This window comes from Solea solea, chromosome 5 (genome assembly GCF_958295425.1).
Source record: "Solea solea chromosome 5, fSolSol10.1, whole genome shotgun sequence".
Taxonomy (NCBI): domain Eukaryota; kingdom Metazoa; phylum Chordata; class Actinopteri; order Pleuronectiformes; family Soleidae; genus Solea; species Solea solea.
The window spans coordinates 31,573,049-31,596,210 of record NC_081138.1 but is presented as its reverse complement, the minus strand read 5'-3'; the positions used below and the strand labels follow the sequence as shown (position 1 = coordinate 31,596,210).

At 41.8% G+C, this 23,162-nt stretch overlaps 1 protein-coding gene across 2 annotated transcripts in view; it reads left to right on the top strand.

Moving 5' to 3' along the window:
* Positions 1–23,162, top strand: part of si:ch211-186j3.6 (neural-cadherin) — a 184,775-nt gene that overhangs the window by 119,173 nt on the left and 42,440 nt on the right. For both annotated transcript variants that reach the window (XR_009240200.1, XM_058628543.1), the window contains exons 28-33: positions 4,442–4,656; positions 15,694–15,821; positions 16,181–16,308; positions 16,652–16,775; positions 19,372–19,552; positions 20,681–20,847. Coding sequence is in view for 1 of the 2 variants with exons in the window: in XM_058628543.1 (XP_058484526.1) it covers positions 4,442–4,656; positions 15,694–15,821; positions 16,181–16,308; positions 16,652–16,775; positions 19,372–19,552; positions 20,681–20,847 (943 nt within the window). In the remaining variant the exon portion in view is untranslated. The remainder of the gene's footprint in view (positions 1–4,441; positions 4,657–15,693; positions 15,822–16,180; positions 16,309–16,651; positions 16,776–19,371; positions 19,553–20,680; positions 20,848–23,162) is intronic.

Here is a 23,162-nt window from a genome sequence, read left to right as displayed (position 1 = left end):
ATTAGTGATTTTATTCACACCAGAGGGGATTTGAGAACCTTGTTCCAGCTGTTAACAGCTGCTTTACAGCTCAGCACGTGTTGGTGGAGTGTGGGCATTAGAAACGTGGACGTGTTGGCAGCTGCGTCCACATGTTTGACTTAATTTAATTAAGTTGTTATGTTACGTCGCTCTTTGGTGTTCATGTCTTAAATCCACAGTTTTCTTTCTCTGAGTAAAAGAGTTGACGCTCGGCTCGCGCTCACGTTTCTGCACAACTTTACAGACGTGACTTTCTTTTCTGTGCAGCGGTCAAACCTTCACCCTCGCGCCGCCGTCGCCGTGGACGACAGATCCGTCACGTGTGCCAGTGATTGAGGAGGAAGCGTCTTAATTAACATAAAAAGAGCCGTATTTTCAGGAGAATCTAAAGCAGACGTCTCCTGTCAGAGCGGAGCAGACGCACTGACCCGCTCTGACTTGTTGTAATTCAGCCGGATGCTCGCGTCTCTAATGGCGGACATGAAGGGCTCTTTGCAACCAATTAAATCAAACACCGAGCTTTTTATCAGCGTCTCTGCTGTTACTCCACGCAGAGTCTGAACATTATGATGAAATTACCAGTCAATTCCCACCATTTTATCACTGCACGTTTGTATTTGTCCTTTAGTTTCTGAACGTTTTATGGAGATTACAGGTTAACAAGAGTCAACTTTAATCATTTGACACGACTCAAGCTGCAGGAGGCAGCAACAGGAGAAGGAGAAGAAAAGAAGAAGGAGAAGAAGCAGAAGGAGAAGAAAAGAAGAAGAAGAAGAAGAAGGAGAAGGAGAAGAAAAGAAGAAGGAGAAGAAAAGAAGAAGAAGAAGAAGAAGAAGAAGGAGAAGAAGCATAAAGAACCCACCAAGAGAGAAGTGCAGATTAGAATCCATCACAGTTCGATTAAGGTAACGAGGAAAGAATGAGGATAAGAATGAAGGAAAACTACAAACTAAGATCAGTCGGCGTTCCCTGGGAAATTCCGAGTTCCGACTACAAATGGAACGCAGCATTAGCTCAGCAGACTGGGATTGTTTAGTGTCACGATGTTCTTCACTCTTCTTTGACGCTTTAATAACGTCGGACTGTTGTCAGGACTCTGAGTTTACATGTGACTCTGCCTCTGTAGGTGGCGCTGTGTCTCTCTGTAGGTTAGTGTGTGTTGACATGGACGTGATGGACGTTTGGTACCTGCAGTTCATGATGGACGTGTCTCTTGTGGACGTCGTGTTCTCTGAAGAAAGACGTCCACCTGCAGTTTATACGTGCAATCAGACTCAGGTATGTTAGTCCGACTAAGGCCAGTGTTGTCTTAGTCAGACTAACACCAGACTTTTGACATGAGCGAGTGAAACTCTCAGAACAGAAGGTGGAAACGTCCTCAAGTCAAGTTTCTGAGGATTTATGATCTCACATGTGAGATACATGTATCTCACATGTATCTCACATGTGAGATAAGTGATGACAGGGAAGGAACAAGGCGGAGCAGAGGAGACTCGTACAGGAACCGAGCTCCACAACGTCTTCAGAGGCGAGACTGAAGAGAGACGGGAGGAGACGAGGTCCAGAGGGACGCAGTGAAGGAAACGAGTGAAGGGAATGAAGTGTGCTTGTGTGAGGCACTGACTCATTGTCAGTCTGACACACATACGCTCACAAGCACGGACACATGGATCAAATCTACATCTGCTGAGGTCTCTACGATATCTTAACAACGTGTTCACGTCTTCATCTCACTGTTGGACACATTTCTAAAATCACTGATTTTCTCTCTGGGCTTTGGTGTGGGAGAGTGAGTGGTTTACAAACTTCAGTTTCCTGTTAAAAATGTTTGTCTAACAAAGAAATAAAGCAGCTAAATGTATTCTTCAGACACCACAGATGTAAAGTGAAGGTGGATTTCTCTTAAGTTTATAAAAACCTGCTGGCAGCTAAAAACTGAACTGTCCCTTTAAGAAAGTTACAGTCAGAAAAAAGCACAGCTGACTCAAACTCATCAAACTTTTATCAGATTACAGTTCATGCAAACTGGAATTATTGTGGGATAGTTTTCACACACACACACACACACACACACAAACAGATTATGGCCCAAGATTGAAGGAAGAACATGCAGATAATCCAGGCAGTGGGATTAATAATGAGATTGTGTGTGTCAGAGGTGGGATTACAGCTCACGCTGCCACGTTAACAAATATGATTCCCGGTCGACAGAGAATGAGCAAAACAAAGCTGCTGTAAGAGGATTGAAGGGCTCGGCCATTGTGACCAAATCTATGTGTCAGCTCGTCTCGCGCTCAGGGAATTATGGGATGACATTGCCAAAATGGAAATGCAGGCATGGAGCTTTGGCTGATGCCTGCGCGCACACACACACACACACGCACACGCACGCACACACACACACACACAGTCGTGATAAATGAGTGGAAAATAAAAACATCCTCAGGTGAATTTTCATTTTCAGAGATTGCGTTTTGATCGTATCGTGTTTGTACGACACTTTGTGACCTTGCTTTCACAGAGTCGAGTGAACGGTGAATATTTATTTATTCAACAGCTGAAGCTGATTTTGAAATCACTGATTTTCTCTGTGGGGTTTGTGTGGTGTGTCACAAACACGACTTTAGCTGCGCAACAAAAGACTCAGCAAATCTGATCCACGATGTCTGAAGAACACGATCACGTCTTTATCTCACTGTGAGAAACTGAAGTTTATTAACCACTCACTCACTCTCCCACACCAAAGCCCAGAGAGAAAATCAGTGATTTGAACTAAGGATGTCCCGATCAGATATTGATATTGGATATTGCTCCAATATCAGCCAAAAAACGCATGTCGGATTATATCGGACTGCCTCTAAAATCTCTGATACAAGCAGTTGTGATCATGTGGGCTCTGCGTGTTGGATGCATGTAGATCACATGATCACAACAACAGCGTGTGTGTGTGTGTGCTACAGCTATTTCAGAGGGTAAACATTGTATCGGGACATCCCTAATTTTAACATCACACACACACACACAGAGGAGCTGTTGATCCACTGCTGCCTCCATCACTGAGTTCAAAAGTCTTTTTTGTCACTTCGGCATTAAAACCCCTTTGTTCAGACTGACCTCAGTGACACAAAGTGACCACACGAGGCAGCAGAGGACCAGCAGCTCCTGTGCCCCCACGAGCTTAAATCACTGATTTTCTCTATGGACTTTGGTGTGAGAGAGTGAGTGCTTTACAAACTTCAGGTTCTCACAGTTTTTGTGATGTCGCAGACGTATGAAGGCACAGATTTTATTCAGTAGGCGATCGCAAGCGTCTGTGTCTCACACTTCAAAAAAACCAAACTGTCCCTTTAACTGCTTTTTCCTCCTCCTCGTTCTCTTCATATTTTCTGTCTTTTATTTATTCATATTCTCACATGTTTGACATGTTGCACAGTATCAACAAGGCGTTTCCTTTGGTTTGTATTCACTTTTCTCTTTATTTACTTGTGTTTCTATGTTTTTATTTGTATTTTCTTTTTATTTACTTGTGTTTCTATGTTTTTATTTGTATTTTCTCTTTATTTACTTGTGTTTCTATGTTTCATTTGTATTTTGTCTTTATTTATTTGTGTTTTTATGTTTTTATTTGTATTTTCTCTTTATTTACTTGTGTTTCTATGTTTTTATTTGTATTTTCTCTTTATTTACTTGTGTTTTTATTTGTATTTTCTCTTTATTTACTTGAGTTTCTATGTTTTTATTTGTGTTTTCTCTTTATTTACTTGTGTTTTTATGTTTTCATTTGTATTTTGTCTTTATTTACATGAGTTTCTATGTTTTTATTTGTATTTTCTCTTTATTTACTTGTGTTTTTATGTTTTTATTTGTATTTTCTCTTTATTTACTTGTGTTTTTATGTTTTTATTTGTATTTTCTCTTTATTTACTTGTGTTTTTATTTGTATTTTGTTTTTATTTACTTGTGTTTCTATGTTTCATTTGTATTTTGTCTTTATTTACTTGTGTTTTTATGTTTCATTTGTATTTTCTCTTTATTTACTTGTGTTTTTATGTTTCATTTGTATTTTCTCTTTATTTACTTGTGTTTTAATTTGTATTTTGTTTTTATTTACTTGTGTTTTTATGTTTCATTTGTATTTTGTCTTTATTTACTTGTGTTTTTATTTGTATTTTGTTTTTATTTACTTGTGTTTTTATGTTTCATTTGTATTTTCTCTTTATTTACTTGTGTTTTAATTTGTATTTTGTTTTTATTTACTTGTGTTTCTATGTTTTATTTATTTATTTTCTCTTTAATGATCAGAGCACATTCTCCGTGTTGTGAGATCTTTGCCTGATTCTGATCGTAAAGCTGTGTTTTTTTGTTGTTTTTTTGTTGGTTTTGTGAATAAAGTGAAATAACATGATCTCTTCCCCTGAAGGTGTCAGTGCCCGCCTCAGCTCGAAGGCCCAGAGTGCCAGCAGAACAGGCGCAGTTTCCACGGCAACGGCTACGCCTGGTTCCCTCCCATGACGCCGTGCTTCGAGAGTCACGTGTCGCTGGAGTTCATCACGGACGTCGCTGACGGGCTGCTGCTCTACAGTGGACCTCTGGCTCAGCTGCAGGCCTGGGACCACGAGGACTTCATGGCCTTAGGTAAGAGGGGGAGGGGCTTAATCACGCCACGTCACGTGGTGACGTCTGGTGTTTCCTATAGAAACAACTTTACTTTATAAAAACTCTCACTTTTATTCTGCTACATTTTCATTTCCCTGTTTGTAAGTGGTCGTCAGGAACAGTTCCTTTTCCGGTTTGGTTTTTATTTTCCGTTGGTCGTCATGGACACAGAGCCAGACTCTGTGGGAGGAGCTTCATGTCACCTTTTGTCCACTCAACAGAAAATAAACTGTGAACACAATCGTTGAATAATCACTAGGACTGAACGCAGTCATGACACGGCCCTCTGCACTTCCTGTTTTGTGGCGAATGAGTGATAATTTGCCAAAATGCAGAGGGGTTGCCATGGCAACGCTGTTTTGTGTAATTTGGAGTCAGATATAGAAGATTTATATTTAGTGTTTTTAATCTGAGAGACTCTCTGTCCGTCTCTCTGTCTGTCTGTCTGCTGTTGTTCCATCACTGCCAAAGTAATGTATGTGTGTGGGAGGTGATGTCCTCCTGCCTGGACAGCCTCAGACAGTGTGTGTGTGTGTGTGTGTGTGTGTGTGTGTGTACGTGTGTGTGTGTGCGTGTGTGCGTGCGTGTGTGCGTGTCCAGGATCGTTGGTTTCATGTCACATGGTCCATGAGTGTCCATCATTCTCATTTCTCATCTCTGAGGACATTTTCACCGCGGAATAAGGTCACATGACTGATGCTACACACATGTCTATAGCTCTAATTATCACCACAGACACACGTTCCACATTCAAGTCTCATTTCCTGGAGACTTACTCTAACCTTAACCACAATTACTACTGGCCTAATCCTAATCCTAACCTTAAAACACATCTTCACCTTAAAATGTAGTAATTTACCTTATGGGGTCTTGATTTTTGTCCCCACAAGGAAGACAAGTCCCCATAATGTGAGTGTGTAAACAGGTTTAGGTCCCCACAACATTAGTAATACTTGGACACACACACAGACACACGTGTGCACACAGACACACACAGACACACGTGCACGCACACACACACACACACAGACACACGTGCACGCGCACACACACACACACAGACACACACAGACACACACACAGACACAGTTGAACTGAGTCCAGGTTGTCGTGTCTTCGTTAGCTGCAGCAGACGAACCCTGAAACAAGTTAATTAGCTCTAAATATGTTCAGCCTGACGTTAATTACGACGCTCCACAAACAAACTCGTTAACTGTTTCAGAGCCGAGCGATAACAACTGTCACTGCACAATAATCCAGATTAAATCATATATATATGCTGTTATTTTACATATATGTTTACATATACAGTATGTAAACATATATGTAAACATATGTATATGTATTAATCCAATCAAATCCGATTTTTCATGTGATAAAATCCCAGTAGACACCAGACGATGGTGAGAATAATAATCTTTTCTCGTGGTCCAGGTGATGGCGCTGATGTTTTAAGTTCTTTTTATCCTGTAGGGGGCAGCACTCGCCCTTCAGTGTACAGCCTGTAAGAAATGATGATAAAAAGATAAATTTACGAGAATCACGTAAAGACTAAAAACATGTGTGAGGAAACTAACTGTGAATATTAATACTCATTTTAGTCCGAAAAGTCAAAACCAATAAATGTATTATATAATATATATAGTTATTGTTTCTAAAAAACAAGGTTATGTCGTATGCACAACTCAGACGACGACTTTTCAAAATAAAGGTTAAACAATAGCAAAAAATAATATGAAATATGAAGTAAAAATAACACTTTAAATAAACAGCAACACGATTAACAATATATTATTTATTAATATTCATTTTGTTCAATGCAAACAGATAAAGAAACAAAATGAGTTTTATTATGAATAAAAATGAATCAACAACGATGAATATTATAAGGTTTGTGCAAATATTCATGTACAAACATTTTTAAAAAAGCAGTTTTCTTTGAAGTGAAAATCAAAGGAAGTCAGATTCAGTTTCAGATCAAATCAAGGACAAAAGTCAGAGAGAAGTGAGATTTAAGAAGAAACGAGAAGAACAAACACGAGAAGAAAAGAAAAACAAACAAGACTTCCAGACGACTCTTTAACCACTATCTGAACTTACTCTCTCTGAACCGGCAAACAGAATATTTTACTGTACTGATGAAGGATGAGCAGCAGCAGCAGCAGCAGCAGCAGCAGCAGCAGCAGCAGCAGCAGCAGCAGCAGCAGCAGCAGCAGCAGCGACTTCAGCAGTCGGAAGTTTTAGCGATTTGCACGCTTGGTAAGATGAAGTATTTCAGCTGAATGTAGCTTTTTTTTTTGTCACAGCACGGCACGGTTTAGGTTACTCAACGTGGGCGGAGTCATCCCTTCAACGGCTGCATGAAACTGCCGTGACTTTGTTTTCCACTCGCCAGAGAAGGTTCCAGGTGTTATGCTCGTGGAAACACAGCAACCGGGTTTTCCCTGTGATCACATCCATCATCTGTGACTCTGACACAGTGTTCACCTCGTTATTAAACCTTATTAAGAGATGCTGCCCACTGAGCCTGCTCATGCTCCCCACACACACACACACTCACACACACACACACATGCACGCACACACACACATGCACACACGCACGCACGCACACACACAGACCTTCAGTGATCGGAGCCGCCCACTCATCTGCCCTTCATCCTGCCGCAGGGCAGCAGCATTGCTACGCACACACACACACACACACACACACACACACGCACACACACGCACGCACACTGCAGATGTGGCTGTGCACTGTGTCCAATCTGCAGCCGCTGCGGGAGAAGAGATTACATGGTCGAAACAGTGTGTGTGTGTGTGTGTTTTTTTTTCTCTGTTATAAACACTGACCTTGTCAGGACCAGTCGTCCTCATGGAGACCAAAAACCTGGTCCTACTGAGGCAGAACCTCATTTTCGAGGAGCTGGATCCAGGTTTAGCACAAAGATTTTAATTGTGGTCCTGGTTAAGGTTAGAGTTGGTCATTAACTGGTTCTGGTTAAGATTAGAGTTGGTCTTGAACTAGTGAGTGATAACAGTTTTTCATACCTGAACTCTTTCTAGCTGACATTTATTCAAGGATTGTTTAATGTCGCATGTTTGTGAGCTCGGTCGACAAGAAAGTCAAACTAACAAACGTCAAAAGAAAATAGACAAACAGAAATAATAATAATAATAATAATGAAAGAACACACAGCAGAATAAAATACAACAGAACAGAATAAAACATTTATCATGTGTGTAAATCACGAGTCGTGACTTTGTCCAGGAAAAGTCGTGACAGCAAACGTTCTCGCTGTCGCGTCCACTCAGGATGACATTTAGTCTCAGTCGGAGAGTTTTCCAGTGTGTGTGTGAGTGTTGTGACAGGCGTCTGTCCTGTCTGTCTGTCTGTCTGTCCCACAGGTCGCCTTCGTCTCATCTCTGACTCGTTACATTCTCACACTTTCACCGTGGGTACAGTCACAGTGTGGAAGAAACTGAAAACTTTCTCAGGTCGTGTTTCTGTGTTTTTCAATTCTTAGAATTTGCACAGGGTTCCCACAGGTCCTTGAAATCCTTGAAAGTCTTTGAATAACGACATGGGTCATTGAAAGTGCTCAAATTCTGTGCAAGAAAGAAGTTAAGTTGTTGGTGATGTGGGGTCCTTAAAATCCTTGAAAGTTTGTGAATTTAAAAAAATGACACTAAATTCATGCACTTTCAATGACCCATGTCTTTTTAGTGTGATTTTTGAAAACATTCAAGGGCCTTGAATCTTTTTCCAAATTCACAAATGTTCAAGATTTCAAGGAGTGTCCTTGAAAATCCTCAATATCAACGTCACTTCTTTCTTACACTAAATTTAAGGACTTTCAATGATCCATGTCTTTTTAGGGTGATTTTCAAGGACCATCCTTGAAGATCCTTGAAAGTTTGTACATTTGCAAAGAATTCCAAGTCCTTGAAATTGTATTTGTTGTGTTACTAACTTGAGCCTTGTAATAATTTTAATATTGTGACGTCACAATAATAATAATAATAGTAATAGTAATGATAATATATTATTTAATTCAGTCGTGTTCAGAGTCATGTGACGTCTGGAGCTCTGTAGAAATGACTTTTTGCTTCAGTGTTTTGAAGAAACAATTGAAAATGTAAAATTCCAAAACTGTTACAGGAATTATTCCAAGAGGAAACATATATTGAATGTCAGTCATGTTTTGTTGTCATGTTGCCTGCCAACATGGCCGCTCATAGAGTCACATGACGTCTGGAGCTCGACAGAACTGAAATCAGCACCAAATATTCAAAACATCTCTATTATCATATCCTTGAGGTGAAGCTTGTATTTTCTAAACCACTTTAAATATGAAATATTTCCCAAAATTTAAAGTAAATGTCTCCTCTCCTCTCCTCCCCTCCCCTCCCCTCCTCTCCTCTCCTCCCCTCCCCTCTCCTCCCCTCCTCTCCCCTCTCCTCCCCTCCCGTCTCCCCTCCCCTCCTCTCACAGAACAGCGGGACGTTTCAGACTCACTCAGACAACCTTAATAGAATATTGTGACATTTTGAAGAAATGCACTTTTTTTGTCTTGGCAGGTGAAATGAATTCCTGACCGGGTTGCCAGTCCAGTTGCCTGGCAACCCGCTCGAGAAACACATAAAGGTTTTCAGTAAAAGCAACATTTTGTGAGATGATATAAACATGTTTTGTAACATGGAACATTTCAACGTCTCAGGGAAATACAGAGAAAACATATTTGACAAACATTTTTTAACTTTTTCCGGGGGGGGGGGGGGAATCGACTTAATTTAATTTTAATTCTATTTTCTAATTAATTAATTATTTGATTTATTTATTTCTTTATTTAATAAATGACTTATTTCTTTACCTTGTAACCAGTGTTGTAATCACCACCTCCTCCTGCTCTGATCAGCAGTATGACCTCAGGTGTGTGAGTGACATTGATCGACAAAGTAATGACTCGTGTCTGACAGTGAATGACAAACATGACTGGAAGCTTCAGACGTGCTCACACACACACACACACGTGCACACGCACACACACACGTGCACACACACGTGCACACATACACACTCAGGTGATGAGCCACAGGCCACTTCTTGTCCAATCAATAGACAAAGAACATTAAATGTGTGTGATTACAAACCCCTGCAGAATGGACAAACAGGTGACCAGCACGACGGGCCACGTCCCCACTAACAGCACAACATTTAGTACGTACATTAACTTTTTTGAATCATTTATTACAAAAAATGTTAACATGTGGTTTAGCAACATTTTTGAATGTTGAATTTTGTAAAAAAAAATAAAATAATTCATTGCACCTGCCAAAATGCACTCTTTTTTTACGCTTTTATTAGTTTTACATTCTGAGATTTCCAGCATGTTTTTTGTGAAACAATTTTTTTATAATTTTACATTTACATACATTTTACACTTCAAAATGTAAAATTACAAAATGAATGGGTTTTTTAAAATTTTTCATAGAAATTTGCGACGCTTTTGTAACATTTTGATTTTCAATCATTCAATCCAAACATTGTTTACATGACGTTTAGTTTCAGTTTACAAGGCGAATCGTCACAATAACGTCATGTTTTTGTCACACTACATTTTATTATGTATTTTTTTTACATGTCGTCTAAATTAAACCCTAACCCTAAAACCAGGTCTTAACCTTGAAAAAGCCCTTTAAAGTTTAGGGGACCAAGACAAAACACACACACACACACACACACACACACACGCACAAAGCTCTGCAAAAAGCTTTTTTCCTGGAAGCTAATACACGTTAGCTGCGGGGCCGAGCGCGAGCTGACAGATCGTTTATACGTGTTTCCGCAGCAACACCTGCTGATTTGTACTCAGGCTGACTTCTGTGTGTGTGTGTGTGTGTGTGTGTGTGTTTGTGTGTGTGTGTTTTGTGTGCGTGCAGTGGTATGATTTGTAACGCTGCTTATGCAGTCCATATGCTCGCTGTTTGACTCCAGTGTTTCCCCGGGCCGTCAGAAGAGGACAAGGACATTTTTTATGTTTAAGAGCTCTAAACTCTGCGGGTGTTTGAGCTCCTCACACACTCTCACACACACTCACACACACGTTTACTCCCCGTCGTCTGTCTCAGTGTGGGAGGTCATGAATAACGTATGAGGAGCAGAACTCATGTGGATGAGTCCTGTAAGTGCAAAGCCGTGTCCCTCCTGTGAGGACGGACTGACGGACAGTGAGTCTGTCTCAGTCCCAGTGGGAGCTCCGTAACTGTGTTTGTGTCGTCGCAGCGTGAGCAGAGCTCAGCGATGTTGTGACGAGCCATTCGTCAACAACGTGTTACATGTGACAATATTTGTTAAATAATTCACCGCTCCGAACCCAAACCCTCTACTCTGCCACGACCTGTGCCATGACCTGTGCCTGTGCCACGACCTGTGCCACGACCTGTGTCTGTGCCACGACCTGTGCCACGACCTGTGTCTGTGCCACGACCTGTGCCACGACCTGTGTCTGTGCCATGACCTGTGTGGTTACATGTCACGTTTGAAGATGAACTCATTATTCAGATGTATCGGTTAGTGCTGGATGAATGAGTGAGTGAGTGAGTGAGTGAGTGTCCTGTGCGTGGAGACAAACACAGCTCTGTGTTTGTCAGAATTACTCTTGAATGAATAATTCACACTCATAACCTTCGTCTGTTTGAAGCTCAGGAAACACACGTTTAATTGCTGCGAGCCTGTTCAGCTCATTAATGGAAGAATAATGTGAAAAATGAATGAATGAGCTGATTCACAGTCATTAGATGAAATCAGAGGAAAGCTCCGCCTCTCTGTTTGTCCTCGTCTGTCTTTGATGGTGTCTCCTCCCTGCGTACGCTCGTCTCTGACTCTCTGTTTGTCTCTGCTTTGTCTCCTCGTGTTTGACATTGTCTCTGTTCTCACACTTTCTGCTCGTGTTGGAGAGTTCAGCTCCTGTGTGAGATACTTGTATATAGATTTAAGCATTTGTAACACGACTCCACTAATGTCAGTGTCCTGTTGAGATAAAGACGTGAAACATAGATTTTTATAATGGAAGTCTTTTGTTTTGTGTCCTAAACCTATTAAATACATGAAATACAAGTATTTCTCTAAGGGTTTGTGAGTTACATGAGGAAGTTGGAAAAGGGGAAGAGACAGCACATGTAAGAAGAAATGAACGACGTAACAGATTAAAGCAGAGTGAGGTTTTCACCTCAAGACGACAACAAATGACTTCAACAAAGGAGGAAGGTTTGGGATTAAAGTCATTTATTGAATTTGTCTCTGCTCTGTCAGGTCAAATTGTCGATATATTCAAAGTAATTGGATCATTCCTGAAGTGTGGCAGCGACTGAATCTACCTCGCTCGCTAATTGTCTGTGTGTTGTTTCCTCTGCACCTGCGGCTTTAATGAAGTACAGAGACACTCGGCTCACAAGCTCGTCTCTGCTTTGACAAGACTATTACACAAGAACACACTTACATCCGCCAGGTGAAGAGATCTGAGAGAGACAGAGAGACAGACAGAGAGCGAGAGACAGACAGAGAGACATACAGACAGAGAGCCAGAGACAGACAGAGAGAGACAGACGGAGAGAGACAGGCTGACAGCAAACAGCTGCTTGATAAAAGCTTCAGTCAAACGGTAAAAGAGTCGGGAGAAGAAAGTGTTTGTGAAAGCAGCAGAAAAGAGAGGAACGTCAGTTTGAGTGAGAAAACTTTAGGAGAGAGTGAGACGGGAGGTAAGAGAGGAGGCAGGAGATGAGAGAGGGAGGAGAGGAGGACTGACACTGTGAGGAGACTGAGGATGATGAAAGCTCTCACACACACACACTTACAGTCACTGTCAATCATCAGGGCGTTCTGAAGCAGCAGATTATTAACATTTATCTCCACAGCAGCTGTTAGGATCCTGATCACTAAATGATCTCACTGCAGACATCGTTATGATCGACTACTGTAGAGGTCTGACTCTGAACGTCCGGCTCACACACACACACACGCACGCACGCACGCACGCACACACACGCACACACACACACACACACACACACGCACACACACACACACACACACGCACACACAGAGTTAAGGAGCTTTTCATTGGACATGAACACGGACGTTACTGGTCTCAGAGGAGTTGACGAGAGTAAACCACTCACTCTCCCACACCAAAGTCCACAGAGAAAATCAGTGATTTTAACATCACACACACACACACACAGGAGTTGTTGATCCACTGATGGCTCCATCACAAAGTTCTAATGTCCGATTTAGTAAAATTCAGTGTTTGAAATCCTTCGTTCAGATTAACCTCAGTGACACAAAGTGACCACACGAAGCAGCAGAGGAGCAGCAGCTCTTTGGTGTGGGAGAGTGAGTGGTTTACAAACATCAGTGAACATGAATCTATCGCAGACTTAAGGCAGGTGCAGATTTTTATGACTTCTGTTCCTTGTCTTTAAAGCTCGGCCAAATCCAATTTTATTTATGTTTTATTTTTATTTTTTTTTACAAATGAAGACAAATGTGACAGTGTTAGTGAAATTCACACTGGAGTTTCTCTAAATACTGAATGTTTTAATTAATTCCTGTCTATGCTGCACTCGCCTCATTTTATTTTGGCAAATTAGGATTTAGAAAGAACTGGAAATGAAACACGAGGAGAAAAGAGCTTAAGAGAGGAATGAAAAGTTAATTCTGGCTCTCTGTGTGTGTGTGTGTGTCTGTGTGTGTCTGTGTCTGTGTGTGGGTCTGTGTGTGTGTCTGTGTGTGTGTGTGTGTGTGTCTGTGTCTGTGTCTGTGTGTGGGTCTGTGTGTGTGTCTGTGTGTGTGTGTGTGTGTGTCTGTGTGTGTGTCTGTGGGGAAAATTGGGAACAATGAGCGCTTGGACATGAGCTGTGACGGCCATTATAATTTTTAATTGAATACAGCCGACAGAGACAAACTGCTGGTGTGACACGAGCTTTAAAACAACATAATTACATTACATACAATTATAATTTGTGCAAAGTCACCGCAGACGCAGCGGGAGTCGTTTTCATATTATTTTTCTGGAATTGGATCATAAAAACTTTTCCCTGAGTTTACTTCTCGTCTTTACAGCCACAAAACAAAACACATGAAATAAAACACATGGTTCCATGTTCTCGTTCATTTTAGTAAGATAAGCGTGTCTTTTATTTAGAACATTTCTGCTCACATACTTCTGTGTACATAGCAAACCTATCAGCCAATCAGAAAATAGTATTTCTTGTTGCCGGGTAAATGCAGTGCTTGTGTCTCACCTCCACGACTGCAGAGAGGAAATAGGAGCTCGCTGAGCTTACAAGGATTCTTTCTGTGATGTAGTTCAGTGTCAACACGAGGTCTTTTATTCTGAAAAGTAAACAGGATGTTTAATTATCTGTGCTGCATATCCACACTGACCTCTGACCTCTAGGTATACAGGTACATAGGTATATACTGTAGGTGTACAACAGTGCATGTGAGCGGAGCGGGTGGGCTCCGCCTGGTTCTGCGCTCCGCTCCATCATACAGTTTCACCCGCTCCGCTCACTCACCACTCTGCTCAAAAAAACCTCTCTTATATTCACAGATAAAACATGAGCTTGGCTCATGAGCTTTTTTTCCCCAGGCTAAGTATTTTCATATCATTAAAAAAATACCACAACTCAACTCAACTAAGACTTAAGGGTAATGTTTCTGTAACAGTGAGACCGTGTGTAGAGACCAGAGATAAGGCTCCGCTCCACCTCAAAAAAAAAAATTCCCGCTCCTCGCTCAACACAAAATCCTTCCGCTCTCCACTCACATGCTCTGGTGTACAAGTAAACAGCATACAGCATACAGCATACAGGTATACAGGTGTACAGGTGTACAGGTGTACAGGTGTACAGGTATATAGGTGTACAGGTATACAGGTATATAGCTGTACAGGTGTACAGGTATACAGGTATACAGGTATATAGGTTTACAGGTATACAGGTGTACAGGTGTACAGGTATACAGGTATATAGGTTTACAGGTATACAGGTGTACAAGTATACAGGTGTACAGGTGCACAGGTGTACAGGTATACAGGTATACAGGTATATAGGTGTACAGGTATACAGGTGTACAGGTACACAGGTATACAGGTATATAGGTGTACAGGTATATAGCTGTGCAGGTGTACAGGTACACAGGTACACAGGTACACAGGTATACAGGTATATAGGTGTACAGGTATACAGGTATATAGCTGTACAGGTGTACAGGTATACAGGTATATAGGTGTACAGGTACACAGGTATACAGGTGTACAGGTATATAGCTGTACAGGTGTACAGGTACATAAGTATGTAAGTATACAGTTATATAAGTATACAGTTATATAAGTATACAGTTATATAAGTGTATAAGTATACAGTTATATAAGTATACAGTTATATAAGTATACAGTTATATAAGTGTATAAGTATACAGTTATATAAGTATACAGGTATATAAGTATACAGTTATATAAGTGTATAAGTATACAGTTATATAAGTGTATAAGTATACAGGTATATAAGTGTATAAGTATACAGTTATATAAGTATACAGTTATATAAGTGTATAAGTATACAGTTATATAAGTATACAGGTATATAAGTGTATAATCTGCTCATATGTTTGTTTTAAATAATATACAAATAAACACATATAATTCAGTCTGTGAGTGAGTTTCAGCAGCAACGATGATCAATGACCTTTTCTCTGTTTAACATGTTAATTCTGTACATGCTCACACACACACACACACACACACACACACACACACACACACACACACACAGAGACACACACACACACACACTCTTTTAACCACTTCATTAACTTTTAATTTGCCATGTGACTAAGTCAGAAAATAGGACGTAATAAAAGTGTTTGTCGCCTGTGAGTGAAGACAAATCCTCATCAGTGTTGATGTGACACTGGATCTCACCTCTGATCATGTGACCGTCTCCACACAGAGCTCGTCGACGGGACCCCCACCTTGAAGATCAACCACGGCTCGGGCACGGTGGTGCTACAGTTGCCAAGCAACGTGAACGTGGCAGACCGGCGCTGGCACCGTCTGGACGTCCGCAGCAACAGCAAGGTGAGGGGACGCCGCCGGCCGCCGTTTATGACACGGGGAAAACTACAAAGATGACATTAGTACAATAACCATAAGAAGTTTGTAATAAGGAGCTCATATTAACTTATTTCTGATGCAAATTCCCCAATAAAGTGGGAAGAAGTTTAATACGTTTTTCACTTTGAATTTCACAGTTTCGTCTCTAAAATTGATAAAAATGAGTGCTTTTTATATAAATTTGTGTCATTAACAGGCAAATATGTGAGTAAATAAAAATAAAAAAAATAAAAAGGTGTCACAAGGGATAATATTACATGATTTCTTCCTCTTTACTTTCACACTTTGGTCACATGATTAAAACGTGACGCTCTCCTCCACAGGAAGTGCGTTTCACTCTGGACCGCTGCTCTGGAGCAGCAGTGATGGAGATGGAGGGTCTGGGCACGTGGTTGACCACCGAGGATCACTCCACCTGTGAGGTGACGGGCGTCACGCCCAACACCGACAGGTACGCCGCGTCTCACCTGTGTGAAGCCATAGTTATAAAATATATAATATAAAAGGTGTGTCGGAAGAAGTCCATGATGTCTTATAGGATATTTGACTCATGTTAACTGTTAAATTTGAATTTCTGGTTGAAAAACTCTGTCTAATAATAATGATATTAAATATTAAACCAGTGAACAATAAGTTTAAATGTGACTATGGTGTTGGTTTGGATAAATGACCCAAACTTAGCAACCAAGGCAGCAGAAAACCAGCAGTGAAGCGAGTCTCTGCCCAAAAACACACGGGACGTTAAGTGTGTTCTAGACTATAAATGTGTGTGTGTGTGTGTGTGTGTTCTGCAGGCACCTGAACATGAGCCAGGTTCTGCAGCTGGGCGGCGTCAACGAGGACATTCCCTACATCTACCCTCAGCTCCAGCACAAACACTTCACCGGCTGCATCCGCAACCTGGTGGTGGACAGCAAGGTGACACACACACACACACACACACGCATGCAGTATAACCACACAGCCATTAGCACACACAGACACACTCACACCTGCACTCCGGCTGATAAATGGTTTAATAGCAGGTTTGAACATTCACTGCACTTGTGTGTTATTTTTCTCCTGCTTTTAACTGGAACCTCAAAGCACTTTCAGATACTCAGGACGCTCAGGACACTCAGGACGCTCTCCACTCTCTCCACTCTCTCCACTCCCGTCCAATCCGAGTGCAGACCTTTCATGTCGCCCTCTGCTTCTCTGCGGGAGGGAACATTTACAGAAGTGCGATAATCTGAGCCCCAAACTCGGGCAGATTAAAACCCCGTCACGTCTGATAACCGCTCACTCGGCGACTTCGTCCTTAAACTTTGATTAAAAGTGTTTGTTCAAAAAAAGCAGATGAAACAAGAGATTGTGCTGCGTCAGTCTGCGGCTGTTTTACCTGATATGAGTGGTATTTAGACGGAAATGTCACCGTTTTTAAAAATTGATTCAGAAATGAGCACGACGTCGATTCACAGATGATTAAAAACAAAAAAACATTTATTTTTAGCTTACTTTGAAAATTAAGAGAAGTTACATTTGTGAAAATGTCAAACTGTCGTGTGGTCGTCGTCAGGTACGACACACGCACACGCACACACACACACACACACACACACACACACACACACACACACAGTCATATTTCTGATGTGGAGGCAGCAGAGGACCAGCAGCTCCTGTGTCACTGATTTTCTCTATGGACTTTGGTGTGGGAGAGTGAGCGGTTTACAAACACAGGAAAAACTGTCTAACACGACAAAGAAAGTAGTGAAAACATTCTAATTATATGAAAAATTCAATCTGACCTAGATTGAATTCCTTGGTTCCTTGGTTAAGTGGCTAGGATCCTTGTTATCCTTGTTTCCTCAGTGACAGACGTGCTGTTACTGAGCACGTGTGACTCCGGCTGGTTCCTGTGTGTCACTGCTCATACAGACATGTGATCATGTGATCATGTGATCAGTAAATGTAATGTACACACACACACATAAACATGGAGGCGTTAAGATCAAACGCAAGGAAACAAGGGCACGAACAGAGGCTTCAGTCACAGCGAGAGCATCTATCAAAGTCAATTACCCTCACCGCACCATCGCTCCTCACACCTCAAGTGAAACAGAGGGTGTTGCTATGGCAACAAAATGTCACACATTAGCACATTCTTTGATGATAAAAACAACAACAACATCACCACAGGAGGGTGAGGAGAAATCAGAGCGAGGAACACAAATCGGAATCAAAACACACGCCGTGGAAACATGTCCGTCAACGTTGTTAGTCATGAGAACGCCGAGCGGTGTCTGCTCCTCAGGGATTCATTATCCCGGGCTCCGCCCACCCGCACCATGCAGATTCCTCTCATTAGTTCACGACGCTTGTGCAGCCTCCTGCTACGTCTGCTGCCAACGATGAAACACAGAAGAAAGTGCACGACGTCCACTCATCAGCACCAAAGTCCACAGAGAAAGTCAGTGATTGTAGCTCACTGCTGGTCCTCTGCTGCCTCGTGTGGTTACTTTGTGTCGCTGAGGTCAATCTGAAAGAAGGATTTTATAAAATAACACATTTGAACTTGATGGAGGCAGCAGTGTGTGTTTGTGTTGTGTGTGATGTTGAAATCACTCATTTTCTCTATGGGCTTTGAGTGGGCGCTCAGTCCACAGAAGGTGAGATTAAGTAGCTGAAACTTTATTTTTGCATTCATTTTATTCACTAAGTCTTTTTTCAGTAAGTTGCTTCAGCAGCAGTAGCAGCTTCAGCAGCAGCAGCAGCAGAAACAGTAGCAGCAGCAGCAGCAACAGTAGCAGCAGCTTCAGTAGCAGCAGCAGCTCGTAAAGTTGAGCAGAGAGAGATGGAGCATATTAACGTCTTTTATAGCTTCTTCTCTGTGAGGACACATTTAGTCATTCAAGGTTCTGACGTCCTGTCAGCTGTGGCTGCAGCTGCCTGTGCGAGGGTTCCTTCAGTGTTTGGTTTCATCGCTGTGGTGTAGAGAGACGAGAGAGAGGGACGAGAGACGAGAGAGGGAGAGAGACGAGAGAAAGAGAGACGAGAGAGGGAGAGAGACGAGAGAGGAGAGAAAGAGAGACGAGAGAAAGAGAGACGAGAGAGGGAGAGAGACGAGAGAAAGAGAGACGAGAAAAAGAGACGAGAGAGGGACGAGAGACGAGAGAAAGAGAGACGAGAGAGAGAGGGACGAGAGACAAGAGACGAGAGAGGGACGAGAGACGAGAGAGGGACGAGAGACGAGAGAAAGAAGGCCACTGTTCCCTGAGCTCATGTCCTCTGTGGTTGTCCTCCTCTCCACACTGACACTAAGGACCACTTCTCCAGCTCTGTGCCCATCTCACATTAGAACGTAGTGATGGAGGCAGCAGTGGATCAACAGCTCTTGTGTGGTGTGATGTTAAAATCACTGCACACAACAACAACGTGAACTTGGTCTTCTCTCCTCTTTCCCTCTGACCTCTGCTCACCCTCTCCCTCACCCTCTCCCCCTCCCTCCCTCCCTGTATCTGTCCATGTGCAGCTGTATGACTTGGGTTCTCCGGCTGACTCTCAGTCCAGCTCCCCCGGCTGCCCGGCCACTGACAGCAGCTGTGTCAACATGGGCTTCCCGTCCTGCGGCCGCCGCGGCCGCTGTCACGGCGAGTGGGGCGCGTTCAGCTGCCAGTGTGTGCCGGGATACGCGGGACACCAGTGTGAGGAGGGTGAGCTCGCTTCATGTGTTTGTACCTCAACACCAGGTTCTCCCGACTCTGCACACGTTTGACTTAATAATAAATAACAATAATAACTATTAAATAAAGGATAACATGAAAAACATGTATTTTATATGTTTCCTTACATAAACCTGACTGCACACACACACACACACACACACACACACACACACACACACATATGCCTGATAATGAGGTGTGGTTTATATTTAAACATTTTCATTTGCAGCTCACATCATTTTCACGGCTAAAATAAACTCGTCTCCTGTGAGGATTAACGAGGATGCAAACATGTGTCTATTTCTTCTCTCGCAGCCTCGAGGGAAAACACGGGAGCTTAAATATGATCAATTTAATCTGAACTTAATCTGAGTTTTCCAGGCTGCAGTCAATTACAGCTGATAAGACTTTTTTACTGCTCATTCTGTAAATATAAATAACAGATTATATTGTTGGCTTGGTTGTCATGACGACACTCTCTGACCACTGGATTTTAAACTTTAAGTAGATTTTTAAACTTTAAGTAGATTTTGAAACTTTAAGTAGATTTTTAAGCTTTAAGTAGATTTTTAAACTTTAAGTAGATTTTGAATCTACAGTGATAACCGGGTTATGCTGGGTTTTGTTGTCAAATCCCAGGTTTTGTCGTTTATTTTAATCTTGGGTTTTGTCATTTAACCCCAGGTTTCATTTAATCCCAGGTTTTTTCGCTTAATTCCGGGTTGTGTCAATTAATCCAGGTTTTTGTTGTTTAATCCCGGGTTTTGTTACCCACTCCCACTCAGACGTCAGTACAGAAGTGTCCATCATGGCCCCGCCTTTGTATCACGTAGCGGTCGCTAAAGCAAAATCTAAATCCCAGAGCTGAGCTTTAAACTCAGATACACTGATGCACTGATTCAGATTTAATCCAAACAGCCGACAGAGGGCAAACACACACACACACACACACACACACGTTCTCTGTGATTAATGAAGTGAGTGAACTAATGAATAAATGAATGAAGGCCAATGTCTCCATATTCATGAGAGATGATTCATGTCTTTGATAAAAGAGTCTGGAGCACCAGCTGACTGACCTGTGTGTGTGTGTGTGTGTGTGTGTGTCACCACCAGAGGTGCCAGAGTTCTCCTTGGATGGACACAGTTACGTCCAGTACCAGCTGGCGTCACCGCTGCCGGCTCGCAGGACGTGGATTCAAGTCCTGGTTCGAACCCGGAAACACAACAGTACGATCATCAGCGTGACGTCCAAGGAGCAGAGTGAATACCTGAGACTCGAGGTACAGACACACACACACTCGCTCACTGTGTGTGTGTGTGTGTGTGTGCGTGTGGTGTTAGCATGGTGTTGTCCTCTGTCAAAAAACAACAAAAACACACACGAGGAGACAAATGTCACTTTTCTGTGTCATCAGCGTATACTGTAACTGTGAGGAGCAGATTTCTCTGTTTGTGGACAAAACAAGACATTGACGAGAAACTGATCAATATTTTTGAACTTGAAGTACATTTTTCCCGGGTTTTGTCGTTTAATCCCAGGTTTTGTCGTTTAATTTTCAACAGTTTAAGAATAGTGAAAATAATTGATTCATTGATGGACGATCGCTAAAGGCTCCATAAACATAGACAGTAATAAATCAGAGTGAATAGTTACCATATGACAAAGAGTCATGGTGAACTGCTGGGTCACATGACGCGCACTCGTTCCCACACAATATTTACGGACTCTAAAATATGATGTCGACGAAAATGGACTTCTAGTGTTTAGGAGACGTGACTCTTTATTTTCCTCCCACATTCATTCCTTCATTTATTTGCGGCGTCTCGCAACAATATAGATATTGATGAGAAATATTGATTTTCTACACTTTTTATTTTTTATTTTATTACGACTCCAGATGGATAAAATCTTATTTCACTGCAGAGCGCCCGTGTGCAGCTCATTGATTTACTGTGTGTGTGTGTGTGTGTGTGTGTGTGTGTGTGAAACAAACAAAGTCCTCAGTGAATTCTTCTGTTAATTAGCAGAAACAGACTCTACATTTGTTTTCATTGATATTCACCCGTCGTGACTCAGACGTGACGATGACGATCACCTGACACTGAGCTTCTCTCTCTCTCTTACAGTCAGGTTGTTTCTCTGTGGCTGTACTGTGAGGTACTGACCTGTAGGCGGCGCTGTGGTCAGTTTAAGTCTACGATGTCTTTGTCTCACTGTTAGACAGACGTCTGTAAACCACTCACTCTCACACACCAAAGTCCATTGAAAAAGTCAGTGATTTTAGCTGCGGGGACACTCCCAGCTTTTATTCGATAAACCTTTTGTTTTGTGGCTAAAATCAGTTTTAATAAGTAGCAGATACTTTAAAATCACTCACCGTTTGTTGCTTGTTGTCGTGTTTCTGCTGCTGAGCTGCAACACACACACACACACAAACACACATTCTCTGCGGCCCCTCCCACTCTGTGTATCGATCGCACGTCAGCGTCTGAAGTGATGATGATTATCCACAGCGCGGCTGCTGTCATGGTTACACTGCCTCTCCTCTGATTCCCCGTCCGTCTCAGCTTCTCCATCCATCACTCCAACAATTCTCCATTTTTAAATGTTATCCGCGGGTGCAGGGAGCATGAAAATGTGTGTGTGTGTGTGTAATCTCATGAGGAGGAGGAGGAGGAGCCCCCCCACTGAGGAAGAGTGGGATCCCTGCCATGTTCTCTGATGGAAATATTACAGTGCTGCCTTCAAGGATCATGTTTTCTGTGTAATTCTTCTGTTTGCTTTTCATCAGGGAGGAAAACGTGTGTGTGTGTGTGTGTGTGTGTGTGTGTTTGACATGCATTGAAATTAAATGCTTGTTTTAAGATAATACATTCTCTCCCCTGTGAGATTCCCTCTTCCTCCCCCTCTTGGATTAGACTATTGTTTCACTTTCACACAGGCCAGTAAATATTAATTTAAATCAATACAAATGTTCGGGGATTTGCTGAGCGGTGAAATCCACAGAGGCATAAAAATACATTTCCACTCCAGAATAATGAAATATTGTTGAAGTTGTTTTCTACTGGGAATAATAAACATAAGAAGATTAAAAAAGATGCAGTTTATAAAACAGATTTCATAACTTTTAACCAGTCGCATAAAAGAGTGACTAATGAGCCGCGGCCGCCTGGTGAGCTCTGACGGTACTGCAGGTCAACTGTGAGAGGTTGCCTTTTTTTTTCTTTCTTTCTTTCTTTCTTTTTTAGGGTCATGTCATTAAGAGTTTGTATTTTGTGTAGTATTTCAAATGACCTGCTGTCCATCACAGATCATTTGACACAGTTTAAAACAAATAGTTACATTCGTCACCTTAAGGACATAAAATGTAGTTGTCCGTTTGACCGACAAACCTTTAAAATTAGATTAACCCTAACCCAGATAGATAGATAGATAGATACTGTAGATAGATAGATAGATAGATAGATAGATAGATAGACAGATTGACAGACATATAGATAGATATTTTAAATGACTCATTGTCTATAAAACACTATTTAAAACAAATAGTCACATTCGTCACCTTAAGGACATAATATGTGTCTGTCTGATTGA